Genomic DNA, 13,791 nt, shown 5'->3' with positions numbered 1-13,791 from the left:
CAGGAAATGCATCCTGCAAGATGAATTTCTGACCCAGGCTTAGAGTGGAACGAGTGGTAATACCACCTACTACCTCCAGATGGCATCATAACCATGAGCTGCTGGGTTTTCTTGCAATGATTGCAAAATCTGTGTCTGATTGACCACGATTAAATAAATAGTGTGCTTTCTAAGTCCTTAATGAAGCATGGAGTGATGGGATGCTCTGGTTATAATCAGCATTTCCAGATTAAATATTAGGATGGAAGCAGAGCTCACAATGGCACTTCACTTTTCCCTTTCTCTAGCTTTTTCAGCCATCTTTTCCATGAACTGTGAGGAAATTTTAATGCTGAAGCAAAACACTTATTATACAACTTTTAAAATAAGACATTCTTTTCCTTCTACATGTCATTGCTGGAAGATTCAATGGTTCCTTCAACTAGGTCTACACATTAAATACAGGCCTCTAACCCCTTTTACTCCTTAGTTGCTCATTCACGCAACACATCTCTGGAGCACCCACTACGAGGCAGTCATTATCAAGCAGGGTGGGAAAGGGTGCAGAAAGCAGAACCGTCTGTGAGACCGAAAGCAAAGACAGCAAGGGCAAAGGCTGCGACACACAGGGCTGGAGCATGTGCTCTGGAGCCAAAGGGATCTTAGTTCAGATTCTGCCAGGGCCACTGACTGTGATGGTCCTGGGCAGACGACTCGACAGCACTGTGCACAGAGGCGACATCAGCACCTACACTTCCTAGGGCTGCTGTACTTGGTATATACAACCAGTGCCCCCAAAATATAGAGACAGCACAGTGCAGGGGTTAAGAATATGGGCTCCCAAAGTTGAACAGACCATTCAATTCCTGATTCGCCCACGCATCATCTGTATGACCTTGGGGACATTCACCTAACCTGTCTGGGCCTTAAGTTTCCTCATCCATAAAATGAAGTCATGATAAAGCTGCCCTTATGGAGCCTAAGGTGTTTTGAATAACCCCTGGCATAAGGCCGGCTCTGGATAAGGGCTAACTACTGGTATTACCAGGAAGCCACACAGCACATGTAACAAGGTGATGCTGGTATAATTCAAGTGCTCAGCAAAAATACAAGTGTCATGAGGTTAGCTTCTTGCTGTCCAAGTTTGCTATGTCCAGGAAGGCTCTCTAGGGAGATGACCTCTAAGGACAAAAAGGAATCTGGTGACAGGAGGAAGAAGGAAAGAAGGAAGGGGAGGAGGAAGGAAATCCAGAACACAAATGCATATAGCAATTTTCTAAAAACTGAATGCCCCAAGGAGGATGACTGAGCAGCTGACAGGAAAAGGCCAGCGTAACAAAGATAGCACAGGCACGAGGACTTACAGTGGGAGGAGAAAGGGACTGGAAAAGCCTGTAAAACTAAATGAAAAGATGATGGAACCCTCGCCTCTGCTGGTAAATAAAGGTGGTGTTGTTCTCCATGGTGGACTGTGGAAAGGAGCCGGCAGAGCCGTAAGTCTTTCCACACGAAGCGTGCACACCCCATGGTTGGCGCCCGCTGGCCCTACCCACAGGCCTGTCATTACGTGGCTCTTTGCCCTTTTAGGACTGCCTGCTGCTTCCGGGCACTGACCTTCCAGTGCGAACTGAAAAGGTCTTGCTTTCTGCACAACAGACAGCACAGGAGGAGACACTTGGTACGTGTTCAGTGCTCTTGTGGGCAACCTGGGACGCATCCTGATGTGGCAGAAAGGACGCTGGCCTGGGTGTCCCAAGTCACATGGGCTCCAGGGCTCCCATCAGAGCTGGGACACTAACGAGGCTAACTGGCCATGTTAGCATTAAAAAGGGACTTCACAGCCTTGGCCTTGCAGCTCAGCTGGTTAGAGCAGCCTCCAGATGTGCCAAGGTATCCAGGTTTGATTCCTGGTCAGGGCACATACAAGAATCGACCAGTGAATGCATAAGTAAGTGGAACAACAAATCGATTTCTCTAAAATTGATCAATAAAATAGAATAATTAAATACCTTTTTAAAAAAGGGACTTCACATCTTGGAGCCTCAGTTTCCTTGTTTGATACTGGGGACAGCACAGGCTCAGCTTCCAATGGGGTTATTGGAAAGGTCCAATGAGCTAAAACATTTTGCACACGCAAGCACTACCTTAGCGTGAAATACTCAAATAGGGTGACCTTTGACAAAACTGTCACTCCCTGGGCCTGTGTTTCCTAAGTTGTAAAATGGGAGATACTTAGCTTTGCTGGTATAATGATTCAGTATAATCACACACATTAATCAGGCTTAGAAACAGCACTTAGCAAAAGAAAGTCCCTGCTATATGTTCATGACTATTTTTCTTCCTGTTACTATGACCACTATGACCCGTGTGTATTTTTAAGAGTGAACATAATTTCCTGGAATGAGTTTTATCTTCCGAGTTAATTCAGCACAGTACCCAAGAGTCTAATTTACGTCCCCAAAATCACATGTATGGAGGCTCCAGTTCACACACAGGCCAATTAGCACAGATGAGGACAGCTCTGGTCTCCCCAGGCAGGTCCATGAGCTTTTCTCTGTCTCACAGCCACAGGCTAGTGCTCTAATGCCCCGCAGCTTTTCAAAAATACACAGTGAGTAGACAGAAGACAGGTACCAAACACTCTCCACTGTGCAGGGAACGGGCATCTCAGCCCAGCAGGGGACTGTAAGCTCCATCTCCCCTCCAGTCGATTCTTGTTTTTGTTTTTAAAATAATAATGTGTGTTTCTGAAATTTTCTATTTGGACAACACATTACTATGGCAATGTTTTGCTTTGTTTTGCTTTGAAAGAAAGGAAAAAATGCCATCAGTCCCAAGGGCTTCCAGATGAAAAAGTGAATCAATCAGTGAAAACCCATCACGGTTCTGGAAGGAAAAACAACTTCAAGCATATGTTCGGAAACGACTGTTATCACCACCATCCTTTTCACAAGTGAAGTTCTAACTGTGAAAAAAGGACAGCTCAGGTGAACATTTCCAACAAGAAAAAGGGAAAATTAAGAAACGTAGGCTTCTTTCAAGTAGTGATTTTGAAGTGCAATTTGTTTGCTGGTTTTACTTCTGACACACAGGGCAGAGTTAAAGCACACAAAGTGACTCCTGACCCTGCTGCCCTGGCTCACACACCCATCCGGAACCTGCCACTGGGCTAGGCACTGGAGTTACAGCCATGAAAAGGGCTATTCCCCGAAAAGCTGTGTTTTTTAAATGTGAAGGAAACCAACTCCAAAGGGAAAACGAAGGAAAGCGATGATCTTAAGAGGCAGGAAGAGGCGCACAGATTTTTGCAGCAGCTGCAGAGCACACAGCCCCAAGGGGTAGGACACACCGAGTCACAGCATTCATAAGTGACCCATGACATTAAGAACAACATTAGTTTGGGGAAGATCAAGGACTGATTTGGGTCAGCTGGGTTCTGACTTGCCAAGGCTCTCAGTCCCACTGGCAGACGGCCCGGGTGTAACATGTACAAGAAGAAACGACCTGAAGCGCCACTGAAGCACTGAGGGGCAGGGATCCTGAGGAACACGCTCTCATCACCGACATCACCACCATTTTTATTTCCAAACAAAAACTGTACTAGAAAAAGTTACATCAGAAGCAAAAATGTGTCAAAGAGGGAGTTTGTTTTTGTTGATTTCCACGGAAGTGTGTGACTGAGGAAAATGGAAGTGTCCATTTCAACATGATCATTTGGGACTGTTTAGATTAGAACATCCAGCCGGGGACAAACAAGGAGACACCTACTCTGCCTTCAAGATCTTTCCCTCTCCCGGACCCCGTAAGAACCAGCTGTGCAACCCCACTGAATTAGCCAGTTTTTACATTTGTGTTTGATTACTACCCTGCAGACAGAGGACGAGGTGGAGTCAACACCATTTACAAAACTTAGTTGGGCTGCTCTCTGTATTATTTACAGCCCTATTCTTTTCTTGGAGCTAAAAGTTTCCCAAGAACGATATAGTGGCCACAATCTCTAAAATTCTCTGTGAGAAGACACTGTTGGAGAAAAAAACTTACAGTACCAAAAATAGGAAAAACCTAGGAGTGAAGCGTAGTTTCTAGGAGGAAGGTTTGCATAATTGAATTTGCTGGTAAAAAACAAATGGAAGTACATTAAAAGTATTGATAGTACCTTAAATGCACATTAAAGTACATTTAATTATGCCAGCATAATTTACTTTTAGGCTGCTTAAAGAAGCCATCTCTGAAAGATGGAGGACCATAAGGCCAGTACCATAAAGCCAGTACCATAAAGCCAGCTCCTTCTCCTGAGACTTCAATCAAAGTGACATCACCGTCATGAAATCAATGCTCACAGAATAGCAAATTAATGCTTAAATGCTGAGGACTTAATGGAATTATCCCATAAATATAAAAAGCCGTTTTTTAATGAATTTAATCAGTTTATAATTCATTTCATAAACCAGTTCTGTTGTATTTTTTCTACTGAATATTTGCTAAAGATATTCTTATGCTGCAAATTCACTTACAGGTAGATATCAAAACTCACTGCAAAAATGACTAATTCTACATTTATACCTTCCTTGACCCCTTCGACTGGCATGTTCATCATATCATCATTATTACAAGCTTACAACAACGTAAGGCAACTGAGACTGAAGCGTTTGTGCAACCTGCACATGCTCGGAAGTCCCAGTCTCGGGCTTTTCTCAGTGCCCTTCTTCCACTAGAACCTGGCCTTGACACACTAGCCACTATTTGTAGCTCACAGGTCACTACCAATAGCCTAGGCTTGGGAAACTACAGAGAACTTTTCTTTTTTTTTTTAGTGGGTGTTGTTTGAAACCATTCAATCTACTGTGTGAAATTCTTTTACCTTCAGGAGAGCAAAGTGGAACATCAGGTATTAAGAAGCAAGTGGGGTAGGAGATGATCAACTATTTCTTTCAAATTTCATTTCACCTGCTAAGCTTTAAAAACTTCCTGTAATTACCCCAATAACAGTAACAAGTGAGTCGAGGGACATGAAGCGATTAAAATCAGCGCCATACTTAAGGGCCTAACGGGAACGAGGAGGAGGGTTTATCCCGAAGCATTACATATTACTTAATTCACAAAACGGTCACTGGGGATACCGATACAGACACAGTGTTGGACGGTTCTGGGAAGGTGCCAGGATAGTTTTGAGATCATCCTAAGTCCCTCCATAAAAACAGAGAGAGAGCGGATAACAAAACGAACACCCAGGAACAGCATTTACACAAAACTAGGTGATAATCTCCAAATTCAGGTCAGTGGAGAAACCTCACTAACAGCAAGGTAACCTGCGCGTTTGTTATCTGCTGCTGTGGGGAAAAATCACTGGGCACCAGTGAGGCACCTCCCACTGAGAACAGAAGGCCAACGTGAGACGCGCCACGGGAACTGGGAGCAGGCGCGCCCTCTCCAGCAACGGGTGAATTTAATAAGGGCCTGAGCAGTCTAGACCCCAACGGTCTAAGAAACCAAACAGAGGACAGGCCTCCTTTCCAAGACAGGCCCCACACTGAGGAGACATTTTAAGAACTGAAGTCAAATCTGAAGAGGATAGAAATAAGAGGGACAGAAGGATGAGGAAGGCCAAATAAAGGCAGACCAGAAAAATCTTGGAAAATAAGCTACCACGTTTCAGAACACTACCTGGAAATGACAGAAGGTGGAGCTCTGTGAAGTTAAATCAGCTGGGTGCACCACGCCTCTCAAAAAGTCTTGCCGAAGGGCTGGAACCTGAATCTGATCACACTTCAGGATCCAGCAGCCAATTTGCACAAAGGACGGAGAGTATGCTGAACTGTACCATAAGGGTACAATCAGTGAAATCACACTGTTGAAAGATACAGGTCAAAGGTCAGGCTTCTTCAACAGATATCAATACACTGATAAGGACAAGAAAAGGAGGGAGGAAGATTGTGAAAGACTTAAAAGACATACCAAGTTTTTAAAACTCGCAAGACTAAGCTAGAGTGTCTAGAGATGCACAATTGAGTGATTAAAACCATAAAGAAAGGCAAGGACTTGGGTCCTGGACTGTTTCTTCCTGGGGAGAAGAGGAGGCCTGGCCAACCACACTTGGGCAGAACAAGCAAAAACATGAACCTCAGGAACCGGTAACAGAGCCTGGAATGTGCACATTGATGGCAGGACCCCAAGTAGCTTGTCTGGGACCATGAGGCAGCCTTGAAGGTGGCAGCCAGCACTACAGTGGTAATAGTGAAAGGTACTAAACTGAGTAAAACAGGATGAGTGAGGCCTAAGTCTCTCTCTTAGACTCTAGAACAAAACAAAGTTCCTTGGCTCATAGAGTTGCTTTCTAAAGAGAAACATGGACAATAAGCAAACCAGGAAATAAATACATAATATAAAAGATACCATGAATAAAAATGAGTTAGGCTACGGTGGACGGAGAGTAAATGGGGTATCTTTTTATGTTGGGTGGTCAGAGGAAGTCTCTCTGATGATATAGCCAAATGGCTACGAATCTCAAATTGTATGTCAGTGGGCATTTATCTCAGAGAAATGAAAACTCGTATCTACATAAAAATATGCATAAAGCATTATTTAGAGTAGCCGAACCAGGAAACAACCCAAATGGCCTTCAGCAGTGAACACTTAGACTGTGGCACGTCCATGCCATGGAATACTTCTCAGCAATAAAAAGGAATGAACCACTGAACTGAAACACACAGCAGCTTGGATGGCTCTGGAGGGAACCCTGCTAAGTGGAAAAAGTCAATCTCAAAATGTTACATTGTGTACGATTCTACTCCTAACATTCTTTTTTTTATTTTTTTATTTTTTAAAATATATTTTATTGATTATGCCATTACAGTTGTCCCATTCCCCCCACCCTGCACACCCCTCCCCCACCATTCCCCCCTTTAGTTTATGACCATGTGTCTCAAGTCCTTTAGATTCTGTATTTCCCCTACTATTCTTGCCTCCCCCCTATCTGTTTTCTACCTACCATCTATGCTACTTATTCTCTGTACCTTCTCCCCCCTTCTCCTCCTCCCACTCCCCTGTTGCTAACCCTCCATGTGATCTTCATTTCTATGTTTCTGCTCCTGATCTAGCTGCTCTCTTAGTTTGCTTTTGTTTTAGGTGTGGTTCTTAGTAACTGTGAGTTTGCTGTCCTTTCACTGTTCAATCTTTTTTATCTTCTTTTTCTTAGGTAAGTCCCTTTAACATTTCATATAATAAGGGCTCGGTAGTGATGAACTTCTTGAATTTGTTCTTATCTGAGAAGCACTTTATCTGCCCTTCCAATTCTAAATGAAAGTTTTGCTGGATAGAGCAATCTTGGATGTAGGTGTTTGGATTTCATGACCTGGAATACTTCTTTCCAGCCCCTTCTTGCCTGTAAGGTCTCTTGAGAAATCCTCTGACAGTCTGATGGGCACTCCTTTGTAGGTGACTGTCCCCTTATCTCTTGCTGCTTCTAGGATTCTCTCTTTCATTTTAATCTTGGCTGATGTAATGATGATGTGCCTTGGTGTGTTCCTTCTTGGGTTCAACTTCTTTGGGACTCTCTGAGCTTCCTGGATTTCCTGGAAGTCTATTTCCTTTGCCAGATTGGGGGAGTTCTCCTTTATTATTTGTTCAAATAAGTTTTCCACTGGTGGCTGTTCCTCTTCCCCTTCTGGTACCCCTATAATTTGGATGTTGGAACGTTTAAAGATGTCCTGGAGGTTCCTAAGCCTCTCCTCATTTTTTTGAATTCTTGTTTTTTCATCCTTTTCTGTTTGGCCATTTTTTTCCTCCTTCTGGTCCACTCCTTTGATTTGAGTCCCAGTTTTCTTTCCATTACTATTGGTTTCCTGTGCATTTCCCTTCATTTCAATTAGTTTAGCCTTCATATGTTCCTCTAATTTGTGACTAAAATCAAGCAGTTCTGTGAGCATCCTGATCACCAGTGTTTTGAACTGTGCATCTGAAAGTTGGCTATTTCTTGGTCACTTAGATTTATTGGCTCTGGGGCTTTGAGCTCTTTTTCTGCTTGAGCCATAATGTTTTGGTCAGGTTGCACCTGTTAAGTATGAGGAGCAGAGCCTTAGGTGTTCACCCAGGCAGGGCCACCCAGGTCACTGGTTTGTGACGCTGTATGTGGGGGCGGGGTCAGAGAGGGACAATGGCGGGTCCCTCTGCCACTTCCTGCCGCTGGGGCCTGCGTGTTCCGTCTCACTGCATGCTCCCTCACTGGTTTATCTGCGCGAGAATGTGTGACCGCGATCAGCCCTCAGTGGGTCGGCCCGCTTCTCCACACCTGGGATCCGCCCACGGCTGCTGGCGCACCTGGTCACGTGCCCCGGTCAGTCCGGTGGATCTTTCCTGCCCGACCTGGCTCTGCTGCTGGCTCTGGCCCTCTTACCAGTTTGGCTGAAGGGTTCGTTGTTGTCAGACTTCCGTGTAGTTCAATTTCCTGTGGTTTGGCTGCGTTTTTGTTGCTAAAACTTTGTTGTTTTTAAACTTGGTTGTGCAAGAAGGTGCAGTGCTTCCACCTATGCCTCCATCTCGGCGGAAGTCTCTACTCCTAACATTCTTGAAATGACAACATTATACAGATAAATAACAGACCAGTGGTTGTCATGGTATAAGAAGCAAAGGGCAAAGGAGGTGACTATACAAGGATGGCATCAGGGATCACCCTTGTGATGGAACTGTATCTTGGCTGTGGTATTGGTCAAATGTGATATCTACACATATGATAAAATCACAAAGAACTAAATACACACACATGAGAGTGCACACAAAAATGAGTGAAGTCTGAATAGGGTGAGTGGGTTACATCAATGTCCATTTCCTGCTTCTGATATTACACTGTAGTTATGCAAGATGTTACCACTGGAGGAAACTGGGTGAAGAGGGTGCTGGGTGTCTAATATTTCTTACACCTATATGTGAACCTATAATAATTCCAAAATAAAAAGTTAAAAAACATTTTTTTTCTGCAAAAGAAAAAAGGAAAAGCAAGGCAGTACTAGAAAAGTTGGGATAGTCATTACCTTTCGGGAGGGAAGGGGCTATGATTGGGATGGGATGCATGGTTAAGAAAGACTTTTTCTTTTTAATTTTTAAAAGGATTTTATTTACTTATTTTTAGAGAGGAGGTACGGAGGGAGAAAGACAGAGAGAGAAACATTGATGTGTGAGACATACATTGATCAGCCTGCAACCCAAGCATGTGCCCTGACTGGGAATCAAACTGGCGACCTTTTGGTTTGCAGGACGGCACTCAATCCATTGAGCCACACCAGCCAGGGTGAAAGTTTTTTTTCTTGACTGGCATGGTGGATCCAGAGTATTCACTCCGTAATAATAAATCACTATCTCAATTCACTAAACTTTAGTGTTTTTTATAATACGAGTTCTTGGGGTTTTTTAAAAAGGGGCAACATGACCAATAATGCTAGCGACAGAGATGGACCAAACCTGCTTCTTCAAGAGAGAGTAAGACTCTCGGTGCAAGATTTTGGCATTAGGTCAAAATGCTGTTCCTTTTCCTCAGCAAAATGTGTCTGTGACCATTAAAATGGTCAATTTAGCAAGGCACATTAAACAGAACAATTCCTTTTAACAGCAGCGTATTTCTTTCATATGCTCTGAATGCCAAAATTATGAGATCACAGGAGGAGCTATCCTCAGCCAAAAAGTCCATGAGGAAGAATGAGTAAATGTTTAAATGACACAATTCAGGGATTAACTTGTGCTTATGCACAATAATTTTTATTAATAAAGGCTTCCAAACAATGTTTCTTAGCCTGGTTCAGTCCACAGAAAGTGAAGAGGGAAATAAAAGGAGAGGGGTCCTCCCAGCTCCCCACCTGATGTGCGTGGGACTGCCTGCAACTTGATACCGGGACCACCTGTACCTAATTCCCTACCAATTTCAGTAACTCCCCACCCGTGCCGTGCCTCACCTTTCAACATATTTTGAGCTACGATTAAAAACTGATAAAATCAATAATTACATTTTAAGGCTAAGAAGAACATAATCCAGAACCAGAAGCTGTACATTAAAAAGCACCCCAAAGCCTGGTTTCATATGTAACCTACTTTTGGAATCCAAATGAGGGAATATAAAGAACCGACTCTCAAAATCTTTCAAAATGTTTGGATAGCTGCGTAAAAAGGAATTTCTTAAGCAGCATCCACAAGACAGAACATATCGTCTGGCATATTAGCCTAGAAAACAGCACATGCAACAACTCTTCACCATCTCTCAGTACCTGTTACGTACTGCTTCGAAACCCTCATATACCTCGGGGATCTTTATTTTCAGTGGGATGTAAAATTTTTGGTAGCAGTTTTTTCTCTCCTTTTTGGAGGGTGGGGGGAGCACATGGTCCAATGGCATTCACTGAATTACTGGAAAGTCATTTCAGTTTCTCTAAAATCTTCCCACAGAACCGTCAATAAGCAAGCACAAACAGTTATAACAAAAGAAAAAAGACAACCTCGATATAAGGGGTATAAAAGGCTTATCTGCTGTTAAACTTTACCGTCACTAAATCTTTTATAATCCAATGGACAAAACTGCTATGACTTTGTGCTTGTTAAGCCTCTACACACTCTCCCCCTCCCTCCCCCTCCCTCCCTCTCTCTCTGAAGGCAGTAGGTGAGTCGTGCAGCCTGTGTGTATGCCATGCCCTGGGAGCTTACCATAACCGTGCAGTCCTCGGAACCACTGGCAATGACCTGGTCGTTGTGTGGGCACCAATCTATGTCAAGCACTGGTCCTGTGTGGCCACATACTGTAGGGTAGGATTTGTCAATTCGACCAGTCTGAAAATAGAGAGCAAATTCATTATGTAACATCGATGCCACAGAGTGTGTGTTTTCTCAGATCCACTTCTTCTTTATTACCTCCATCCAGAAGTCTCAAAGGCACACATATGACCACCTTCATATCAGTTAACATTAACTAGTAAGAACTGTTAATTTTCATTTCTAAAAATAGTTACTACTGAGGACACGCCACCAAATTAAGAATCCAAATTTCTAGTATCAGTTTATTTAATCAACTGCACTGACATAGCAAGAAAATACAAGTCTTTTACCAAAATATTTTTCTATGATAACCAAATTATAAATTATATGTGTTTCTACTGTAAAAAAACCTAGTACTATTCAAAATGCAACATATAACTTTTAATATAATAGGCTAATATTTCTGAATATACAAATGAACACTTCTGGAAATGAACAGCACTGTGAGCAAGCAACGATAAGGTAATCAAAAGAAATGGTTTAGCCCTGGCTGGGTGGCACAGTTGGTTAGAGTGTCGTCCTGATATGACAAGGTTGTGGGTTCGATCCCTGGTCAGAGCACACATGCGAATCAACCAATAAATGTATAAATAAGTGAAACAACAATTTGATGCTTCTATCTCCCTGTCTCCCTCCCTCCCTAAAATCAATTAATTTTTAAAAAATTGAAAAATGCTTTAGCTATTGCTTAGGGACTATAGGACATACTACATTTTAATGTCTCTCCCTCTTCAATCAACAGAAATGCCAGCTGGACAGTGTAATTAAATTAACATCAACCAAGACCTCATCCATTACACAATTCCACATCTCACTAAGAATACGGTTGTTAATGTTGGTCGTAATTTGCCATCACAATTTGCACATTTTTTTAAAAGATTTCAGATTTCCTCACAACACACATTTGAATCAGAGGAGATGATCTGGCTCAGACCAATTTTGTGTTACTGGGGCAAATGCTGTCACAACGACAGGCGTACAAAAGCTACTCCCGGTTTCACACAGGTTAATGTCGGTCCATGCTGAGGTTCCACATGCTCTAACAGCAGGGGAACAAAAAGGAATTGCTGAGACTCAAACCTGAACCCACTCGCTGTTGCTGTCGCTCTCTTGTTCTGGCAAGACAGCATGACACTGGGGCAGGCGCTTGGCAGTATTTCAAGATCAATGAAGTCTATGGTTCTGCCACTTTAACTCGGCTGTGGAAATCTCCAGGGAATCAGCTCACTAAAATGCAAAGACCATCGGCTCCAGACTCAAACAGATAAGGTTCCAAGGCAGGCTCTCTTACTTATTAAACTGTGTGTGACCTCGGGCAAGTCAGGTAATCTCTCTGAGTTTCAGATCCTCATTTGTAAAATTAGTAATAATCATACTTATTTCCCAGGATTACTGTGAGGATTAAATGAGATAATATTTTTAGGTAAATCTTAACTGAGTATTATAATGACTTGTACAGGGGATATAAAAAATCTAATTCTAGTAGTACCTAAAATATAGTAAATACTCAATAAAAACGACTTATTATTAGCTCTTTGAACAGAGTATATGGATCGACTCCATCCTTAGGAAGAACAAACGTGTTATTTGTGTGCTTCTAGGGACCAGCCAGGGTGCTGAGTGTCGGAGCCACAGAAGTGAACAGGGCAGCCCTATCCTGGCTGAGCATGGATTCCAGGAAGAGGAGAGAAGACATTTAAACCACTAATTACAACAGAACAGCCTGAGACGTGCTCCACCAGAACGGGCACCAGGGTGGCAGGAACACACACAGGAGGGCACTCAACCTGGGGGTCACAGTCTTTGGGGAGGTTTCCTACAGAGAAAGGTTAGTTTTAAGTTTAGGCATGAAGATGAATGGACCTGTCTACAGACCTATGGTCTGAGTTTTCTCACATGCTTCCCCTTTTTTCTCTTGCAAAATTAATTAAGTCCACTTTGAATCTCCTGAATTACATCCCCCATAAAGGAACTCAGAGAAGAAAATGTCAACGAACAAGTACAAAATTATACAGAGGCCGGCTGTTTCCAGAGAAGCCACATGGCTGGTAGACAGACAAGCACCAACAGTCGGGAACCAGACTGTCTGGGCTGAAGCTGGGGCCCTGGCATTTTCTAGTTCAGCTCTGAGGTCCTGGCCAAATTATTTCAGCTCTCAACCTCAGTTCCTCACTTGTAAAATGAGAACAGAGTTCATTCTTCAAGAGCTGATGTGAGGATTAACTGAGACAATCAAGGTCAAGTATTTATTTGGTACTGCCCCAGTACCTGAAGTGCTCAATAAATGTTACCCCAAATTTAATGACTGCCAGAACCCACTCTGCCACAACCCTGTTCGTCTCTTTCCTTAACAGAGAAATTGCTACTAAGTACCTCCTGGGTGGTTTTTACCCAGGAGGTACTTAGTCCCCTTGTAACATCCTCACAAGTACCACGTGAGTGCTTCACCCCTGGAGCCACGACCCCAAGCAATGTTCAGCTGCTCACGGAGCTGCTGGTGGTGGACTCAGGCATCATTTTACAATGACATTATTAATGCATCTCTGTACAATATTATTATTGTTGTTATTTAAACTACAGATAGTTACTCTTTTGAATGTGTGGCATTTCATAATTTAAAACCTTCTGAGACAAGAAGGCCAGCATGAGATCTGATGCACACTAAATAGACATTCCAGAGAGAGGGAACAGAGAATGGAAACTGAAGAGATAATGGCTAAGAATTTTCCAGGTTGGATTAAAGGCATAAGTCTTCAGATTCAAGAGGAGCAAGTCCCAGGCAGAGTAAGTAAAAATAAATCCACATCTATTGGCATGCTTATACAATTCAGAACACTGAAAACAGAGATAAAGTCTCAAGAGTAGTCACAGAGGAAAAACAGATTACCTACAGGGAAAGTAATTTGACTATCTGTGGGCAGAGTCTCAAAAGCAATTACAGAAACAAAGCCCCGGAGGGGATATAAAAATATGCATCGGGTAGTTATACTAGAACAAACAGATTTTAAAATAAAATGCAAT

The 13,791-nt window shown here is 42.9% G+C and overlaps 1 protein-coding gene across 3 annotated transcripts in view; it reads right to left on the bottom strand.

Annotated features, from left to right (window-relative positions):
- The window catches only part of CORO1C (coronin 1C), a 75,028-nt gene that overhangs the window by 16,133 nt on the left and 45,104 nt on the right, over positions 1-13,791 (bottom strand). For all 3 annotated transcript variants that reach the window (XM_037156161.2, XM_037156162.2, XM_037156163.2), the window contains exon 3: positions 10,663-10,785. In XM_037156161.2, coding sequence (XP_037012056.2) covers positions 10,663-10,785 — 123 coding nt within the window. The remainder of the gene's footprint in view (positions 1-10,662; positions 10,786-13,791) is intronic.

This window comes from Artibeus jamaicensis, unplaced genomic scaffold (assembly GCF_021234435.1).
Source record: "Artibeus jamaicensis isolate MK-2021 breed Jamaican fruit bat unplaced genomic scaffold, CSHL_Jam_final contig_525, whole genome shotgun sequence".
NCBI lineage: Eukaryota > Metazoa > Chordata > Mammalia > Chiroptera > Phyllostomidae > Artibeus > Artibeus jamaicensis.
The sequence above is the reverse complement of the archived record's forward strand: the minus strand, read 5'-3'. Positions and strand labels throughout refer to the sequence as shown.